This window comes from Megalopta genalis, chromosome 4, assembly GCF_051020955.1.
Source record: "Megalopta genalis isolate 19385.01 chromosome 4, iyMegGena1_principal, whole genome shotgun sequence".
In the NCBI taxonomy this organism is placed as follows: domain Eukaryota; kingdom Metazoa; phylum Arthropoda; class Insecta; order Hymenoptera; family Halictidae; genus Megalopta; species Megalopta genalis.
In genome coordinates this window covers 23,627,229-23,648,130 of record NC_135016.1, presented here as the reverse complement: position 1 = coordinate 23,648,130, position 20,902 = coordinate 23,627,229, and the positions used below count along the sequence as shown (strand labels likewise).

The 20,902-nt window shown below is 45.8% G+C and overlaps 1 protein-coding gene across 4 annotated transcripts in view; it reads right to left on the bottom strand.

Annotated features, from left to right (window-relative positions):
* The window catches only part of LOC117223059 (protein groucho), a 99,407-nt gene that overhangs the window by 58,541 nt on the left and 19,964 nt on the right, over nucleotides 1–20,902 (bottom strand). Inside the window, exon 1 of one of the 4 annotated variants that reach the window (XM_033475168.2) lies at nucleotides 8,717–9,214. The exons of 2 other annotated variants lie outside the window; for them this stretch is intronic. In XM_033475168.2, the coding sequence (XP_033331059.2) occupies nucleotides 8,717–8,893 (177 nt within the window). In that variant the 5' untranslated portion in view covers nucleotides 8,894–9,214. Of the gene's footprint in view, nucleotides 1–4,914; nucleotides 5,086–8,716; nucleotides 9,215–20,902 lie in introns of those variants that run through there. One more of the 4 variants, XM_033475171.2, reaches the window with a different exon arrangement.

Sequence of the window (20,902 nt, the reverse complement as noted above, 5' to 3'; positions counted from 1 at the left end):
TCAAATCTCGCCGCGCTCTAAGTATTGTAATTAATTTCGCGCAGCTGTTCGCCGTGATGGAGAGGAATGGATGCAGGAAGTAATGCGTTAGTCGATTCGCGGCTCGACGATGAAAAGGGAATGAGGAGGAGGATGATGATGAGAGGAAGAGGGATGGTGAGAGGAGGAGGAGGAGAAGAGCAATGGTCGTCGACGGCGTGGAGGCGTTTGCAAGCCGCGCGAGCAGCCGGTAAACAGTAAAAGACATTTAAACGCCATCGGCAATCGTGCACGCGTGGATGAACACACAATGTAACGCGTAACATAACGCGATAACAAGATTGCTGCTGGCAGGTGGATCCAAGCAGCCTCCGGCGCGGCTCGAGGATTCCGAGCGAATCATTCCGCTTGGCGAAATTCTAGTCTTTCGAGAGGTTGACGATTCGCGCTGCTGCCCGCTCGATCAATCTGCTGCAAGCTGCATTGTACGGATCAAGTTACGAACGCGTTCACTTCGAATTCCACGAACCCGCGTTCCCCAGCCGACGCAAAATTAACGCTTACGGGGCCGAACATTTGTTACACCTCTTCCCTTCCCGGTGTCAACGCGACATCGCTATTTTCAACAATTATTCCGCTACTTTCAGGGAAATTAATCTCAGACTTATGAATTTTTTTATCTTTCTCTTTTTTTAATGCGAAGCACGATGCAATGAGGTGTGAAACTGAGTCAACGCCTTTTTAAGGCGTTGTTGAGTCAACATTCTTAAAACTGGTCTAAATGACTTGAATTTTTCTGCAAGTATCAGATGGACTAGTTGTTCACTGTAGAACGTCAAAAATATATTTTTTTAATTTTTCTGTTACTTGGAATAAAAGAGATGTGAAAAAACTCTCGTTTTTAGACTTTGTTATCCGAGTCTATAATCGACATTTAAAGATCGCGAAAATCACAGTTTTTCACGAATTTCAACCGAAAATAAAAAATAGGCTCAGATAAAAAAGTGAGCAAACGAGAGCTTTATTATAATCTTTTTATCCTAAGTAATAGTAAAATCTAACAAAAACAAAAGTATTTCAGTCATTGTACAGTAAATTAGACCTAACATCTCCAAAATTGTACAATAGTCATTTAGACCAGTTTTAAAAAAGTTATACCGTTTTAAAAGGTGTCGAGTCGATTTTGCTCCTTATTCTAGATCTGTTATTATCAATGAAACATCATACAATAACGTAAAGATACGACGATATTTATTAGGCTATTTAAATATTAAAAGGCTATTTGTGTGTCAATTTGACATGCATTAATTTCACCAATGCCGTTATCCACACACGCATTCCGATATCGTATAAGTTGTTTCTTTTTTTCAATATCTATGCACAACGTTCGCTTCAATGAAAGTTAAACATCAGATACCTTTACAAATAATGCACATTCGCAAAAACGCTCGGACACGACTCGAATGATTTCCAATCTGTATTCATCGAACAAAAATTTCATTGAAATCGATGATCCAAAGTCCGTGACTTCTCCTTGTACGTACATATGTCACTGTCGTCGCGCTAGTCATACCCTCTAGCGATTTCTCTAGCGATTTCCTGCAAATGTATTACTGCGAGCTCGCTTTTCCTCGCTCTCTTCCGGTAGAAGAGAAGCGAGCGACGCCTTGGCGTCAAGAAGCGAACTCGTAGCTAGTGAAATGTATCAAGTTATTAACACTAAACCTACCAAGCAATAATACTAACTGGCATGTACTGCTTCACAAAAGCGAGAAGACCGAATTTATTTGGAATTTGTAAAGTTGTTACTATAAAACTTGCTCCAATAATATAACTTATTCAATCGTTTTCCACGAAAGAGTCTCGGAACTTCGGAGAATTGCAAAATAAGAAAGCGGTCACTTTGACCGCGCTAAGTTTAGCTGAACCTCCAACAATAGGCCAACGGAGTACACGATGGTTCAATCGACGAGCATCGCGCCCTCGAAGGGTTAAACGGATCTGCTCCGAGAGTTTTTGACGGTTCGGCCGACGCGATGCGCGACACCGGTACATCTTCCGACGAATTGATCAGGCCGTAACTTTCACGGTGCTGTCCTTTTGACGTCGATCGATTTCCGTGAGAGTTCAACAGAGATACAGGCCCGGTTAACGTGGTCTCGGTTGTAGGGAGCGTATCCGACACGATCTACAGGTCGGTCGAAGGACGAGGCTTGCGTAGGCAGGGCTGCGAACGTAGTTAACAGTGCCCTCCCCCCTCTCCCCCCGCGTCCTCTCCGCCGTGCACACGTGCACACCGATCGGCCGTGCTCACGTGCATTTGCACGCCCACGTTTGACGGCGAGGGCGAGGCCGGGGACGAGGGGGCGTGCGTGCGAGCGCCGCTCGCAAGTTCATAGTTTCGGTTGTAGCGTGTAATCCTCGCGGACACCGCAAACATGTAATTAACACTTGCTCTCTCTCTACGAGCCGTTCCAGTCAGTCGAGATCGTGTTGACTGTACCCTGGCCCCGACTGTATGCCCGGCGTAAACGTGTGTGTGCGTTCGCTCGTGCGCGCGCGCCCGCGAGCCCCCGATGTAACGAACGAGACCATTGGCACGAGGTGCCTGGGGACGCAATGCAAATGTTTTCGCCGGCGAAATTTTGTATTGATTTTCCACGGAATTAATGCGGAGACACCGCGACGCTCGCGCGGGACTTGGGGAAAAGAATTTTCTCGGGGGGGGGGAATAACCTTCGAGAGTTTTCGGTGCTGGGCCGTCTGCGAATTTACGAGATCAGCGGACGACGGGTCTTGTATTTTTAACGGGCGAAAACGCGTTGGTCGGCCAAATAAATTTCGCGACTCCCTTTTGTTTTGGTCGGCCGACCTGCGAAAATAGAAATTTGCATGAAGCGTTAACCGCGGGGCAATTGTTATTTCCGGGATTTGTCGAGTCCGCTTGTACGGTTCGCCGCGTATTTTTCAACGATACGTTTTAATAGTCTTGACTCGATCGACCGGATTATTGCTGGGTCGTCGAGCACGTTATCGGTGCTTAAGCAGAAAATTAAATGCAGACGCGCGATAAATTGTATACATTCTATTGTTCCGCTGGGAAACTATCGACGACGAAGCTCTTGAGTCGCGATAGCTGTGACGAAGATAATGCGACCGGTGGGTTAACGCTAATAAACATCTGTATTGTGCAACCGTTCTGCTCGGCGATAAGTACGGAGACGCGGCCGCTTGTAATACCCCGGGTTGAGTCATAACTAATTAGCACCAGTGACGGAGGAAATGTGTTTTGCTTGAAACAAACTCTGCGACTCGTTTGAGATCAATGAATGTGGTACGGGTCGCGGTGATTTTTAAATAAAAATATTGGCGAGTCGTGCGCAGTTGAGAATAACAAGCACACGCACGACAAGTGTGCGCAGCAATCTTGAAGCTAGCGGAATAATATTGTCGATGGAGAAACTGTACGATATCGTTCGCGAGAAAGTCGTTAGTTTCTTCTAGCTGAAGCACGAGCATCGAAATAACAGCACCGTATGAAAAATTAGCACAATATCGAAAAATACGCCGGGTATTCGGGGCCGGAACTGTCCCAGAATAGGGGACTGCTATTCCAGACGGTCGAACCGAAATCAACAAGTACAGTAAATTCACCCTAAAATTGTACAGTAATTTCTCTCTAATTCGCGCTTAGATTGCGCACAAAATGGACAATTTGGGAAGAGGAGGCACGATTATTCGAGCCTCGCGGCTCGTTTTCACAGTTGCCGATTGTTAACAAGTATAAAAAGGAGTCGCAAGGCTCGAATAATCGTGTCTCCCCTTCCCAAATTGTCCATTTTTGTGCAGAATCTGAGCGGGAGAATTCAATTTGGGAAGAGAAAGCACGATTATTCGAGCCTCGCGGCTCCTTTTCACAGTTACCGATTGTCAACGAGTATAAAAAGAAGTCGCAAAGCTCGAATAATAGTATTTCCTCTTCCCAAATTGTCCATTTTTGTGCAGAATCTGAACGGAAGAATTCAATTAGGGAGAATTTACTGCTGATACAAGCGAGCACGTGGTGTCTTTATAACAATTTTACGTGGTCGCGCACTTCTCGCGAATCTATTTCACTGTATTACAGTATCGTAGACGCGGTAAACAATAAATTAGTTTAAGACAATGATTGAGAATAATTCTCGGTCCACGTGCGTGCCGCAAGGCGAAAAACAGAACAAATGGTCACACGTGGTGATCGCTATCTTAGCGCGACGGGCTCGTGACGCTTCGACGTTTGTCTCGCTTGGTCATAGAAGGGAAGGGGGCGGGGAGGAGGGGCGTATCGGCCTAATTATCGGCACGCGTTTACGTCTCGCAGGATAATGAGCGAATTACGCCGCGTGTTCGCGTGCTAATTGTGCGAATCGCGACGTCGCTCTCGCCGCGACAGAGTCGCAAAACCGGCGCGCGTTTCAAATCTGAACGCATCGCGCCCCCCCTTTCCCCCGTTGAATGGTTTCATTCAACGAAACGTACCGGTAAGAAAAGGCGCGGCGCAAACGCGACGACGATATTTGTGCCGTCGTCGCGGTGTTTTGCGTACGCGCTTAATTGCGTGGTGCAAAGTGAGATGCTGTGGTAAAATACATGGTAAAACATACGGTAAAACATATGGTAAAATGCAATGGTACCCCTGGCAATGCGGGGGGGAGCCGCGGTTGGTGCGACTTAACCCAATTAAACTACTGTTTAATGTACACGCGACTTCTCGACAACTGTTTACAAATTTTCTAGCATCGCTGCACGGTATGCACAGGTTCTGTTCGGCACTTGTTACGACGCCGTGGTTTCTACGCGGCGGTGACGGGTGCAGAGGAACTGCGGTTTTCCTCGTCCCCGTTAATGGAGACTGGCAGGAAACAGACTTTGCCGATGGGACGTTTGTATTCCGACCTGCTGCTTTTGATGGCGACGACTCCGGCGAAACACCGTCGTCTTCTGGCTGGCAAACTGTGATTCGTCCGAGTCCTCGCTTGCTCGGAGGCAGTGCTGCGTTCCGGAGGAGGGCGATTTGCGCCACCCTTGCGAGACCTTGGAGCGTTCTCCGTTTCGGACGCTGATGCAGCGTGCGAAGGTAGTCGCTGGACCACGATTTCCAAATGTTCTCGATAAGGCGTTGTACGAGTTGCCGTCAAGAGAGTCAATTTTCGGCGAGATTTACCACGCTCCGTCGAGGCTCGTCGACGAGGAATGCAGGCGAGGGAAAAGATACGAAGAATGCTGTTAGAGTGATATGTTATTTTCAACCGGTTAAGATTATTAAGAAAAGAGAAATACGCTTTTATTTCGCCCCTGTTTCGTATAGTCGGTGTAGAAACTCTTTCTTGCATAAAGCTCCTACAGTCATCGTTATTCAATACTGATTGTTTCTGTGAATCTCGTATGATGCACTGGTCAGTGAAAATGTTCCAAAGAAATCCTGTTTGTCACGAGTAACATTGAAAATGTTCCGCATCAAGATCCAGAATTTTATGACACATGAAAATGCAATTGGACGGCGCTGCCGTAAATTCTGCAATTAACCGTTCGAGTCCCAAGCAGCGCGATCGCGCTGTTCAGATCTTGCGTCGCGATCAAACTTTAGTGACGCACGTACATCGCATAGTTGCTTTTTCTCATATTTTTTCCTTTTTGTTGTGTCTGTGAATCTTGACGAGCGCTATCGCGCCGATTGGTTCTCTTCGCAATCAATTAAGACAAGCGCTATTACGCTGTTCGCCACTTTTCGACCGTGTTTTCAGAATAACCCCTGGGACTTAAACGGATAAAATGACGCTGTGTCAGGACTTTGTAGTCGTCGATATTATCGAAGACGACCGATTTTGGTCGCGAATCGACCTTATCGCTTCAACTGGCAGTAATGCTATCAAGCTTTAGACCAGCGTTCCAGCGTTCTATAAAATTCTTGCAGTGGGGATAAGGGTTAAATTTGGCGCTGCATAGTCCACCCCGGTATTTATAAAGGCCCTACTTTCAGGCGTGACTCTCCCTGTCGGAAGGTCGCCCATGAGTTCGGCAGGTATTTCCGCTTTCTCTCTCTCTCTCTCTCTCTCTCTCTCTCTCTCTCTCTCTCTCTCTCTCTCTCTCTCTCACGTGCAGACAACACACTTACACAGTACTGCGCGGACGGTGGCTCTCGCTCTCACAATCCTCGCAAGCTCTCACGCTCTTCGCAACACCAAGAGTGGTCCTCCATGGAGTGTTTGGAGGGAGGCGTGTATGGCGAATAATGAATGCGATAATGGGGCGAGAGCAGAGAATAACTGGAGTTCTTTCTCCCGGTGATAGCGAGGAGTGCCTTAAACCCCTTCTTGCTCGTATGAGCCCGTCGGCGTCGATAGTGGGCGTTTGTCGAGGAGCTGGGAACGTTTGGACGGGAAGATCTCGGCCTGCATGGTTTTCGACCAGAAGATCTTAGCTTTCGAAATTTCTTCCGAGAGCAGGACGAGCGGAGATAAGGACGTTGGATAACGGTGAGTCGTGTGCTCGTGTTTTCGAGCTGCTGCGACGAACCGGACGAACCTTCGGCCAGCTTCCAGGGCTCGGCAATCGCGGTAACGCACGATCGGTTCTCGCGACAGGTTTCGGCTGTTAACCCATTGACTGCCACGCAAATTTAGCGCGTCTTGCCCTGGGTGCCACGGTTTTGTTTTAAAGAAAACACAAAGTTTTACAGAATATAATAATATTAAGTTACACTGATATAATATTGCAATGGCATTTACAGTATTTTTTTTTTATTGATAATCAATATGTTCGCTACGCTATATACATTTTTCATTCATCCTTTCTAATAGTTCCTAACTCAAATAACCGTTTGTAGCCAATCTAAAGTTGCACCACCCACTACGAGATATCTCGTAGCTGGCAGTTTTGGTATAGATATATAATATCGTATCTCGTAGTTGGCAGTCAATGGGTCAACACGATGACATCGTCTCTGGCCGTAACCCGGAAATGGGGTTCGCACGTTTCATCGTCGGTGGACAACGCGGTTTTGTCTACGATCGTTTCCACTTTCCAAAATTTCCGGATATTTTCGTCGAATCGCTCGAAAACCGCGTCGCGGTGCACGTCGACGCATTCAAACAAAAGATGATGATACTCGAAAGGAACCAACCCAGTGTCGTCGACTGTGCAATGGGTTCATCGCTAGCACGATTATAAAGCTCATCGACAAGCAGCTGGTCGCAAAGGTCAGCGCCGATAAGGATACGTCAACTGGATCCGAACTCGCGGTATCCTCGTCGGCGAGTTTCAACCTTGCAAGATAATCCAAATTAGCGGTACGCGAATTGGACTGCGGCGTATACTTTGTCATTGTTTCTAGAATAATTGCCGCGGTCGAATATGCAGGCTCAACTTGATCCGTGGACGAGAGGCGGATCATCGCCGATTGCATCGAAGTCGAGGCCGAGGATCCGATCCCGGTAATGCAAATGGAATCGCGCTTCGGTCGGAGGGGTCATGCGAGGTCGGCAGTGACCGTCGTCACAATAGAACCCTGATCCCTTTACAGGGTGACCGCTGGTCGAGGAACGGATGTGCTCGCGCTGTCGAAAGCAATACAAAACGTTTAGCGTATGTTTTGCTTACAAGGTGAAAACTTCGCTCGGTGATTGGTTGTCGGCAATATCGTCGTGTCCTCGTGGCCGCTATATTATTTTGTTCCAGTGATTTGGAAGGAAAAAGCAGGGGCGCACGATGGCTCTGGCGACACTCTTTACGTTGGTCGCTCCGGCGTCGGGCGCCGTCATGCTTCGCCGAGAAACACTTTAGGCATCGGCCTTGCGATTTTATGAATTGATATCGATCGGCTTCTTCGCGAGAAATTGCGCACATTTATAAAATAAATAACCGCCTTTGCATACTGGACTAGCGATCGCGACGGCGGTGGTAGCGTGCGCGAAGAGGAACCTCGATTTTGGCGGTTTAGATCAGTCGGCTTTTCATTTTTGGGTGCGATAAATTCGAGCGCATCAATGCGCGACTCGAAAAAAGCGTTATAGATTTTGTACTCGGGAAATTCGGTCGTGATTCCTAACTTTAACTCCCTCGCTTTGCGAGAAGATCGGCCTAAACGCTGCATCCCGAGAAACGCCAATACGTCGCTCCGAAAAACAAACAGGCGTTTTAACCCTTTGCGGACGAGTGTCGGCAAATAGCCGCCCAAGTCTTTTAACCGTTTTTTTTTTTATTAATTTATCAACTAGTAATATAAATTTATTAATTTAACCGTAGGTTCAGAACGAATTTCAGTTTGTCGAGTCAGTCTTTCAGTATCACTACCAGAGAAACCAGCAAAGTTTTTCACATATTTTATATAACATTTTAATTTAACATTTTTATTTTACCTATCGTCTACAGGTATTGTATACAAAAGCCCGTTGAGCGGCTTCGTCCGCAAAGGGTGAAATTCTTGAGAGCCTGGATGGCTCCGCTCAAGCGATCGCGAAGATGCCGCAATTCCGTCGGCGGCTCGGTCGAAACGATCGGCAAGGAGAAAAGCGCGTGCAGGTGCGTGTCAACGAGCCGACGATTTTTCGCGTCTCGCGATCGGACAAGCTTCCATACAATTTCAAAATTCGCGGCGTCGATAAGAAGACGCATTCATCGCGGCTTTAACTTCATTTTTGTGCGGCGAGCAAAGACGTCGCGTCGTTCCTACGTTCGAAAGGGTGTGATTATTTGTTACCGTGATCTCGATTTGATCGCAAAAGCTTTCGTTTTGGTTGCACCCTTGGTCGGACGTCCGCAGGCGTGAAACAGTGCTGCTGCTGGTACTTGACGGCGAGGTGGTCTCCGTTCCTTCGCTTCCGGAGTTGGCCGATGATAACGGGACCATATCAGAGATCAATTCCAGGAAGTCCATCGTTCAATATAATATGTTTGTTCGCGATGTACGCGATCCTGAACTTCTCTGCGTCGCTCGCGAGCTTCTGCAGCTTCTCGTCGTCCCGCAAACGAGCCTCGACGAAGGAATTTCTTCAGCTTTTTAACGCGTGCCTTCGACCCGTAAATTGGGTCCACGGTCCTCGTCGCCCTGACCGTTTCTACCGAAATGTCTATGGCGCGCTTGATATTCCGAATGGAGCGTTTCTGCAACACCAGCGAGATTGGGATATCACACGTGTTCACTTGCGGAGTTCGGTTCACTTTTCGGTTCACTTTTCGGTATACTTTTCGGTTAATTATTCCGCGCCGCAATACGGCTCGACGAACCAAAAAAATTGTTCGACACTGGAACGATCCTGGAGAGGGCAAGTGCTATTCGAAATAAACAAACATGTAGATACAAGCGAACATACTCGGTGTCTTTTTCGTGCGAATCTATATTACTGTACTACAGAGGCGCGTGACGCCAGTTGAAAAACAGAAACAATTCGTCGCACGTGGTGGTCGCTATCTTAGCGGCACGCTATATACATACAACGTTTCGATGTTTGTCTCGCTTGGTCATAGGTAGGAGGGCGGGGGAGGGCGAGGCGTACCGGCCTAATTATTGGCACGCGTGTATCGTCTCGCACGGTAATGAGCAAATTACGCCGCGTGTTCGCGTGCTAATTGCCGCGAATCGCGACGTCGCTCTCGCCGCGGCAGAGTCGCGAAACCGGCGCGCTGTTCAAATCTGAACACACCGGGTAAAAAACTCGCTAATTGTTTCACTGTCGAGGAAATAGCAATTCCTCCCCCCGACAAAGGTGTCGGAAAAAAATACTCATTTAACACTAAACCTACCGCGGTCAAAGTGACCGCTTTCTTATTTTGCAACTGAATAAGTTATACGAATAAGTTATATCATTGGAGCAAGTTCTATAATAAAAACTTTACAAATCCTAAATAAATTCGGTCTTCTCACTTTTGTGAAGCAGTACATGCCAGTTTGTATTACTGCTTGGTAGGTTTAGTGTTAAATGACTCTCCTATCGATGAGCGATGCTTCGTCGCTAAAACGCAAGTCAAAATTACGAACTCCGCGCGAGAAGTGAAAATGTGCAGCTTTTTGGGACCGTTGAAAACATAAGGAGCAATTACAAAAAAATTAATTTGTTACTCTCTCGTACGACGCAGTCATCCGCGAACAGCTACTTTGTTGAGAAAATGATACTTCGGTGATTTAAGAAAGGACCGATGATCAGAGGTTCATTGTCATATTCCTGCACGTGGACATACGCGTACGCGATACAACAATATCTTGAAAAATGATCTTGCTCGCGTTTGCTCGAAAAAAAGATTCTCATGTTTTTAACTTAAACTTTCGCAATGAAAATTGTATATTAGCTCGAATTGCGCGGACATTGCGAAACTGACAAACTGTTTCGAACTAATAATTCATTTCGTTATTTATACAGAAATATTCATTTTATGTTATTAGACAAATACATTACGTATTAAATACAAGTGTATATGAATAAATAAATTATGAATACCATTCCTTTGACTTTCTAATATTCTCGCGTTTGTTCCTTTCAATTATACTAATCCAACACATGCTAAAAACAAACTTCACTATTTTATGACCGAGGACGACTAAATATTAAAATATAATCGAGCAAAATACAATCTCAAAATCCTCTATTTCGCTAGAAAGAAATGTATTTCTCATCGATTAAAAGTGACGATGAATCGACTGAGAAATTAATTTAGCATTAGATTCGTGATCAGCGACCTTGGAAACCGTTCATGCGAAACGTTTTGTACAGCATTTCTAATAAGTTTCTAATGTTTTCAAAACGCTTATCCAGCGTTCCGGCTCGGTGCGCGACCGTCCTATATTCCCGTCGGCGCAACACATTCGCATTGTGCAACAAATTCACGCGAACAGTGAATCATCTTAGCGAAGAACCAGCCGAAAAAGAAAAGGAGACAAGGAACACTGACGAAACACGGTTATTTTCGGTGGCCGTTCCTCGGCGACGGATTCCCGGGCATGCGGCGAGCATTATAATCCACGATTCTTCCGCGGCCGCTTAACAAACATAAATCAGATTTCTCCGAGCAGATACTCTTCCGTTCGTGGAAGCCAGCGGGAAACGAACGCGGCTTAATCGCGTCAATTATTCCGCGAAGCTCGACGCCGGCTCATAAATCCTGCCGAGCTGCTGGAACGTTCGAATCGAGCGGATCGCTCGCTTGCTAGCTCGCGCCACGACCCGATAATTTGCGAAACTCGGTTGATTACTTCTCCGATGAAGACGACCGGGGGGAAGGGGCGACTGCGGGGGAACAAAAAGGTTGCTGATTAATCAACCGCCGCGCGAGTTCCTTGGCTCGAGCGTGTATTCACGGGTAAGGAGCATCATCGATGAGCAAGAACGAAGAAGGCCAACAGGCACCGAGTTATCTCGGGTTAAGTTGTAAGTGCGCGCCGGCTACCTCCTGACCTCGATCACAATCGAGCCGTTGTAATCGAATGAACCGGCAGAGAGTCCCCGCGTTGGCTCCGCCACCAACCGATCGGAATCGATCCCGGAATCCGTTCGATCCCCTACCGTGAAACGTCCTCGCGCGATTCCGTCTTCTTTGTTTCAGACGCTCGCAAATTTATATAATCGGTTGCAGTTTTCTATTTCTTTTTTAACCCTTTATCTACCGGTAGGTTCGTTCGTAATCAAGGACCGACGGTTCAGAATTTCTTAAAAAATTCGTTCAAAAATTACTTCGTCCATAATCTATCCGTAATCATAATCGTTCATCCATAATCCATCAAATATTGCATCGTGTGACGTGACAAGTTCCTTCGAAATTATTATTTAAAAAGAAATTATCGAGCTTTCCTCACGCACGGTTCATTCATTGAGAAGCCTATTAGTAGGCTTCCGGTGAATGAAGTGTAAACGCTAAATTCAACGAGCTCGAAAAGTGACTGTGTTGCTTCATAGGAATGCAAGACTGAATTTTTCAACAGAGGAATTTATTGAATCGTTTCTGAAGATGGAGTCTGCAACGATTTAAAAGTGAAAAATGGGAGACCGTTTTTTCTTATGGTTTTTATATATCGTTAGATCTAAGCTGTACATGTGATAATTAGACTGCTGATTTCACTAACTCGAAAACAGAATTGTAAAGGTATTAAAAGAATTTGTGAATATTTTTAAAATTATTGAAAGAGAAAAACTTTTCCATCTGACTCGCGTTTCTTGCAATCAACTCAGATGATATTTATTTCGGATAAAAAACCACGGTCTAGTCATGATAAATCTTAAAGTATTAACATGTTTTGCTATTTCACAGGAGATTTTAAAAAGCAATGTATACTATTTTATCACTATTCTGTACTTTTTGTGTAGCGGAGTGAATCGATTTGGAAAATGAGCGGCTCATTTCACGTCTCGCTTAAGCAATTAGGTGGGTCATGTAACCCTCGTCGATGAAAAATTGCAAACGTCAAGAATGAAACTACCAAAGGATGTTGATTGTAGGTCATTCGTTTCATTTTTTAAATCTATGTCACTATCGGCTACGAAACAAGCTTTTGTGATAAAGAAGTTAGACCGATATTTATACGAATTAAATTTCAACTAAATCAAAGTTTATCGTAACGATGTAAATATTAACAATTCGCTCGAAAGTAAGAAAGTTTCGAGTCCGAGAAAAATAGGAGGCTTTCCGGTGCCAGCGTGGTAAGACCGAGGAGAGTAATTGAAAGGAAACAATGACGCGGGAGAAACGCGTCAATAGAGTAAATTGAATCCAGCGTGCAGGCAGCGGCGGCGGACGTCTAATTTACTCGGGTGGATTTCTCGTCGGAGCTCGCGAGCTCGCGGTCGGTGATCGCGGAATTTCTAATTTCGGTGGACGGCGTGCGAATGCGGAACGAGAGGAACGCCGACCATCCCAAAGGCGAAATCGGCGCAAAGAGGCGAGAGAGTGGGCGTGTGCTCGCGGCGCGTAACGCAAGCGGCACTTTGCGGCTGTTAGAGCGTTTCGGCTAATGCGCTAAAATGCACTTCGTTACGCCGTGCACCGCAATGCAAACCGGCCGGCACACGGTGCATTCACTCCGCGCCCGCTGCGGTGGAAATAACGTATAGTTACCGGCACCGGGGATTTTCGCAATCCGCCGGCAAATTCGTCGTCCGGCAATCCGGCACCGCGATAAGTTTACAAACAGATGTCCGCGATCGATCGGTCCGATTGAAGAACGCGCCGCGCAGTCATATTTCAGATTTCGCGGTTCCCGTTACAAGTGATTCGGCAATTTGCGCCCTTCGCGCGAGTCGGAATCGACAACGAAAAGAGACAAAAGTAATCCTTTTTTTTAACCCATTGACTGCCAACTACGAGATATCTCGTGGCAAGTGCTGAAAGTTTAGATTGGCTACAAATGGCTATTTGAGTTAGGAACTATTAGAAAGGATTAATGAAAAATGTATATAGTGTAGAGAACGTATTGATTATCAATAAAAAAATACTGTAAACGCCATTGCAATATTCTATCGGTAACTTAATATTATTATATTTTGTAAAACTTCGTGTTTTCTTTCAAATAAAACCGTGGCACCCAGGGCAAGACGCGCTAAATTTGCGTGGCGGCCAATGGGTTAAACGCGCAGCACACCGAAATGCCCTGTGTTTTTGCGACAAAATTCAACAACTTTTATTCTGTTTCAGACGAAGACGCGAAATAAAGTGGCGTATTTTATTCACGTTGAAAACAACGTAACCGCGGCATTATTATAAATGCACAGACGTATATTTAATGCTAAACAATTATATTTGGAGATTATTGATTTATCGCGGATTTTCGGTAGACGTACGGTTTCGTGTAATCGATGTTCGAGAACTAGCGTACATCAAATTTACAGAATTTCGTCGAACAGTGAATGAAATTATGAAAAATCTCATTTTCGATGTCGATAATCTTGTCGAAAATTTGGATCGTTTGATGGACAATGAACTGCAGTTATCAATTATCTCTTCGTACGTAATTAATTGAGCCAATCGATATAACTGACGCGATATCAAAATGCTTTTCGATGCATTTAGTACGTTACAAAATCAATGCACTCGGCGTCATCAATCAGTTGAGATGTTGTCAAGAGTGTCCCTATGCGCAGCGATTATTTTTCACGGACATGGAACAGAGGAGATCGCCTGGAAAAATATAAATGTACACTGAATCATGACGAATGATTTATGCTTCCTTTTTGTTTACAATAAGTGTCGCGACGATACGATCGTTCGATTGAAAACCGCAAGGATCGATCGATCAAAACTGTTTGCGCCAAATATATTTTTCCGTCGAAACTATACCGAGTTCCCGGATCTGTTGCAATTTTCTAGAAATTCCTTTCGAAAACGGCGACACGGGAATTCAATTTTAACCGATGCAAATAAGATTTCAACCTTAAATTCGAACCGCCGTAATCGAATCTTCCGCTCCAAACAGGTCAAACATTAATTTGATAATTGAAATTTAAACAGCTTCCGGTATACGTAGAGAATCTAGTTCGTTGAAACTAGAATTTCAACGTCGAATTACATCTGGCAACGCGTGAATATTAATGTTGATTAACGAAATTCAAGCACAAGTGGAAGAAGCGAATACGACGATTCTGCTTTAAATAAACACGATGATTTCGTTCGAAATAAATGCACGAACGACGACCGATTGTGCCGCGTATCGCTGTAATATCTTCGTAGCGATCGCAGAGAAGGATCGATCCCCGGTGAAACCGACATCCGGTTTCGGTCCCGCGTCATCTTTTATCAGAATCAAAATATTTTTTTGCTCGACTACTTTTCTCGCGGTACGGCACAAATCCGGTTTACGCAAAGCATGCTGCTGCGCATTTCGAACGAAATGCATTCTGCTCACGGTGAAAAATAGGATCGATCCCTCCTTCGTAAACCGCGGATCGCGTTTATCCTGTCAGATGAATCTGTAAACTGTTAACACGAACTCTCTCGAGTTCGAACTTGTTGCTAGACTACGGATTTTTTGTATACACGAAAAGATCGAATTAATATTAGCGAAGAACCGATGCAACAACTTTCCATCTGGTTCCGGTTTCTTACAATTAAGGCGGCACGTTTTTTAGTCTATTTATCACAGTCGACCATGTTCACCTTGTGCTTTGTATTCCATTCTGGATTGGTATCAACATCGACACCGTTCGTCGGTAGACTAGAACTGCGGATTTTATCCGTTTATGGCAAAATTGGATAGTTAAAATAGTACAAAGATTAAACTTAAATTACATTTAAAAATGGCGATCTATTGTTTTTTATCTATTGAAGTGATTAAAGAAAGACCGAACTTGCTGTTGTTGAGCAACACGACCCAACATTTTACTATCCCCCGAATAGTTTCTTAAATGCCATTAAATAATACCATACAACGCTACTTTCCACGATTAGCGTGCCAAATGATTCTTTCGACGATCGCATTCCAATCTCGAACGACTACTTTCAGCCAATGTAAGTAGTACACCCGCGCGCGCGCGTCTCTCTTCCTAAATCTTCGCCGCGTAGATTCCCAATCATTTGAGAATGCAACTCTCCAAACTCTTTCACTCTCTCGGCCAGCGAATATCGACTGTGTCGTCGTGGCCGTGGAACACGCTTTTCCCGGTCGCGTTGCTCATCGCGCGGCAATCACGCGGCACTAACAATCTCGGCGAGTCCATCAGAAAAGTGGGTCTCGCTGATTATAGATCTTAGAGGTACCCGCAGAGCGCGGCATCAGAAACCAATTTCCACGGGGATCACCGAAATCATCGTGCCAGCCAAGTCGAGAGCCGAGTCGAAGCGAGTCGAGACGAGTCGAAGCGAGTCGAAGCGAGTCGAAGCGAGTCGAAGCGAGTCGAAGCGAGTCGAAGCGAGTAGAAGCGAGTAGAGTCGAGTTGAAGCGAGTCGAGTTGAAGCGAGTCGAGTAGAGTCGAAGCGAGTAGAAGCGAGTAGAAGCGAGTCGAAGCGAGTAGAAGTGAGTCGAAGCGAGTCGAGTTGAAGCGAGTCGAGTTGAAGCGAGTCGAGTAGAGTCGAAGCGGGTAGAAGCGAGTAGAAGCGAGTCGAAGCGAGTAGAAGTGAGTCGAAGCGAGTCGAGTCGAAGCGAGTCGAGTTGAAGCGAGTCGAGTAGAGTCGAAGCGAGTCGAAGCGAGTCGAAGCGAGTCGAAGCGAGTAGAAGCGAGTAAAAGCGAGTCGAAGCGAGTAGAAGCGAGTAAAAGCGAGTCGAAGCGAGTAGAAGCGAGTAAAAGCGAGTCGAAGCGAGTAGAAGCGAGTAGAAGCGAGTAGAAGCGAGTAGAGTCGAAGCGAGTCGAGTCAATTGCAGGAAAAAAGAATCCGATTGCTCCTTTGTCTAGCAATTCCAGACGCAATCGTACGTTTCCCTGGCCAGGGCGAAGCGTGTGCGGTCGCCGGTCGACCCCTCCGCGGAATCTCGAGCACGCTGGACAGTGTCTCGCCTACGGTATCATTAAAATCGCTCGACCTTAGGGGACAAAGTACACAGGCGGTGTCGTTCTCTCGGCGCGAAGGTCTGCGGTCAAAGGTTACGCCGTCGGAGAGACTGGTAGTTGCTAAATTCTCGAGATGGTGCACCTGAGAGAGCGGCCGCGAGGGGAGAATGTTCGGCGAGAGGGAACGAGAGGAAGCGAGACGAAGGGCGAGGAAGGGAGAGGGCGGGGAGAAGAGAGACGACGACGAAAGAGAATACGACGACGGCGCGCGAGCGAGACCCGCTGAAATTGCGGAGGAAAGAGGGGCAAAGGTGGCCACGGACGAGGGAAGCTGCGGTTCCCGCGGTCACCGCGGTTGCGGCTTAGGCAAATTGAGATAGTTCGCAAACCGCCGACCAGCTGACCTAACCGTCACGCCAGGTTGCAGCGAGCCGGGACGACGCCGTTGCTCCTGGGAGTGAATTTCGCAGTTCGAAACGAAACGGTGAATGCGAGCGCGGCTTGAGTTCGATCTCTCTCTCTCTCTCTCTCTCTCTCTCTCTCTCTCTCTCTCTCTTCCTCTTTATCTCTTGATGCGCGAGGCGTGCGGTTTCGCGGCAAAAAATATGGGCGAGCTTGTTCACGCGGAATCACCCGATTCGCAGAGATGTTTCCCAACCTTTGAATCGACGAAACGGTTTCCGAAACGATTCGTGGAACGAGTCTTTGTCTTGCTGACCGAGCGGGGCTCCCTGGAACGAATGATCATGGTTTTTCCGTGACCGAATGCTATTGCAACGGGATGTTTCGCTTCGAACCATTCGGACGGCTTTGTAAATGAAAGATATTTTATTGAATGTGGTTTCACAATTTCTGGTCAAAAATTGCCGGCGCTATAGATACGCTTTCGTAGGAAATGATCGATTACGATTTTTAAGTAGACTTTAGAAAAAACGATAGGAAGTTTGAATAAGTTTTGTCTTATCGTTCCTGCAAAACGTCATACATTATTCTACTTATGCTACTTTAGCACTCGGTAGATTTATTTCTTCACCAAGATGTATAGCTAAATCAGACTCGAAACGAGTCGAGCAAGTTGAAATCATAGGTTTTGCGTTGTTTGTTTTATAGTCGCTGGAATTGGAAAATACATTATGATAAAAATAACGAAAGGTCTGAATATCATCTTTTCGTTGTTATAAAGCAATTAGTTATTTTTTAGACTCGGTAGATTTAGCAGCGTTAATTTATTCGAGTGAAATTTGCTTTCGACCGTGTTTTCGTTTAACTCGTTTACGGTTCGTGCACAACATTAAACAATAATGTTGCAAGGGATATCCAGAACCATGAGAAGAATTCGAACCCTTCGGTGTACTGTTAGGACTACGGCAGCCTTCGAGGAGTTTTAGATTCCTTGAATCGAGATCGATTCGAGGATGATCTTCTGACCGACTCGACGTTCTATGCGTTGTTAGCTGTGTTCGTCTGTCCGTGGTTCTGGTTATAAAAAGAACAAAAGTCACATGTTTTCACTTTCAAGATATCAGGGATTAAAGCGTGAAGTATGCATCGATAACCGTTCACTTCTGCGTTGATACTATGTACGTATCTTGATACTGCACGAGTTCTTTGTATTATACTTAGCTCTTGAACTCTATTTTCATCATTTATCGCCGCATCTTTTTTTTCAAAATTATGCAACTTTGTAAAATACAAGAAACCATATTATATATTCCGTCGAAATCGGATCTTCGTCGCCAAATATCTTCGATTTGTCGCGATTCGGTCATTCTCCGACGCTTCGAAAGCGTTGTAAAAGTTTTTCGAGATGTTCTCGAGATAAACTTGCTGACGTTTCCGTCGGCCAGAAATGATTCAACGAAGTCACTGGGGAAAGATCAATTGCACCGCACAGAGCGGACAATTTGTTGTTGCCAGATCCCTGGGTACACGATAAACAACGAATAAATTTTCGTCACATTTGCAGTATTTGTTTTGCGTTGCTAACGCACCAGGCAATCGCGTCGTTCATTGTATTCCAAGGAATCCATTTCTCTCGGTCGGCATACATAGCCGCCTATTGTTCGTACCTCGCGTGCACCTCCGGTAACGCGTTTCTGGCAGTTTGTCAACGACCGCGAAAATAACCGAAGTCCCTCTCGAAGAGTTTAGCCGGGAGGTTTTCTCTCGGTGTCTATTTTTACGAACGCCGAAACAGCGTGCATGGAAAAATTCTTAATGTACAAATCGATACGCGGTTATCGGTGAGCCGCACACACTTCGAAAACATGTTAAACACAAAACCGCGGACACTTAACGTTTATCGGTTATCGCAAATGCCGAGTCTCCTCTCGATATTCTATACAAAATGAACGTTATCGATGTTAACGTTGATCGGCGTCATCAGCCGGTATTAAATTCACCGAATCATCGAACACGCGCATACATACATACATACATACATACACGGGTACGTATCGCCGCGATAACGCCACTACAAAAATCATGACCGGAAAACGCTTTATCGGGGCATCGATATCGCGATAATGCTTGTTCTACAAATACCGAAAATCGATCTTGATCGCCTATCGCTTATCTTGAGTACGTCCTTTCGGCGGCCGTATCGATAAGAGAAACTCGGTTCGCGACTAGACGTTGGAAGCTCGGTTACACACGGGCACTTTCGAACTCCCTATCGATACGATTTCCCGTTGTAATTCTGCCGATAACAACGCGAACTGAAGGACAATTAATAATCGTATCGGCTCGACGAAAATAATATGTTATACGTCGGGAATCTTGTACGTGTGGATTTCGATCGACTGCGGCTGGAATGTAACGATCGAGTGGCAAGGTCCTATCGTATTGGTCCGAGAGGTCGATCGAAAGTCTTGCGTCGGAGAAATATGTGTATGTACAGCGAATTCTCCTTAATTGACCATCAGCTTGGAAACAAAAATGGACAAGTTGGGAAGAGGAGGTGCGATTATTTTTTAAGTCGTTGACGATCGGTAACTATAAAATAATCGTATCTCCTCTTCCAAAATTGTTCATTTCTGTGTACAAGCTGAGGATCGATTAGGGAGAATTCACTGTGCTGCCCGAATAAATTGCGATCGCACAATTAATATCCTGATATTTTCATGAAATCTTGTAATTATTCCATACGAATGAAAAATTGTACATAGACAGGATTTTAATATTAATAATTAAAAAATTACCTACACATACGTGATTATATTCACAGATACAATAACCTGTTTAAAAGGAATACTGTACAAAATATGTTGAGAAAAATTGGCAGATGAAATTACAAACATTCTTAACACGTTAACTCGCAAAAATAGACAGACAATTTATCCATAAACCGCTACATTAAAGTGCACAATAATTCCAAAAAATGAACGCTATTATAGAATTGTACGCGTGGCGACGTGGCGGCTTACGAATGTTATAAAATTCACATCGTTTTGCATCAGAATGAAAATTATTGTTATGTAAACTTCTGTCAAACCGACCCGCCGATCGAGCGTCAAAAAATCCCATTTCGATATCGTGGGAATTTCTGGAATTAAAATATTCAGCACTTAACGTGTCAACCAACGACTAGTTACTGCCCAAGACAGAACTTGTTATAACCAATTGTCGAGTCCACGAGCATACGAAATATGTCTGAGCATCTTCCAGAATCCTTTCCGGGCCGCCATGATGGGAAACGGAGCGAAGCGGAAGATGATTCGAGCAAAAGACTGGATCGATCGTCGGCGACACACGCGGTTTCCGTTTCGAATCGGCGTCGAACGGCGACACATTGGTCTTGGCTGGAGTGAGAGGCGATGGAGACAGAAGAGGAGAGAAATAGAGAGGGGGGAGAGGGGGGAAGAGAGAGGGGGGAAGAGAGAGAGGGGAAGAGAGAGAGGGGGAGAGAGAGAGCGCGAGAGAGAGCGAGAGAGAGGGGGGGGAGCGAGAGGGAGAGGGAGAGGGAGAGGGAGAGGGAGAGAGAGATAGAGAGAGAGAGAGAGAGAGAGAGAGAGAGAGAGAACCAAAGCAATTGCAAACGGGCCGGTGGTATCTCGGCGTCGATCAAAACCGAGTGAGCGCCACTGGCGGTAGGTAAACAGAACTGTATTGTATTTGTGTGCTTAGCCCGGCAAATATTAGCCACCATATCGCTTATGGTGCTTGTTGAGCGAGGGTGATGGTCGATAGTTTCCGTGGTGGGAGCGGTGAAGAGGCTCGGTTCCGTGAGCGAGCGAGCAAGCGAGAGCGGGTGCGCGCGTGTACGCGTCGCGGACGGCTCCGCAGGCTTAGCCGAGTCCATGGAGAGCGATGGTGTGCGATGGTGTACGCATGTCGGCGAGGGTGGTGGTGCGCGGTGTGTGATTCGTGGCTGAGTGTGCTTGTCCATCCGTCCATATAGGACTGTTTGTCCTTGCTCTCCTTGTTTGAAGAACGTCGGGATCCCAGTCTGTGCAAACTCCTCATTATTGCGAACAATGTAC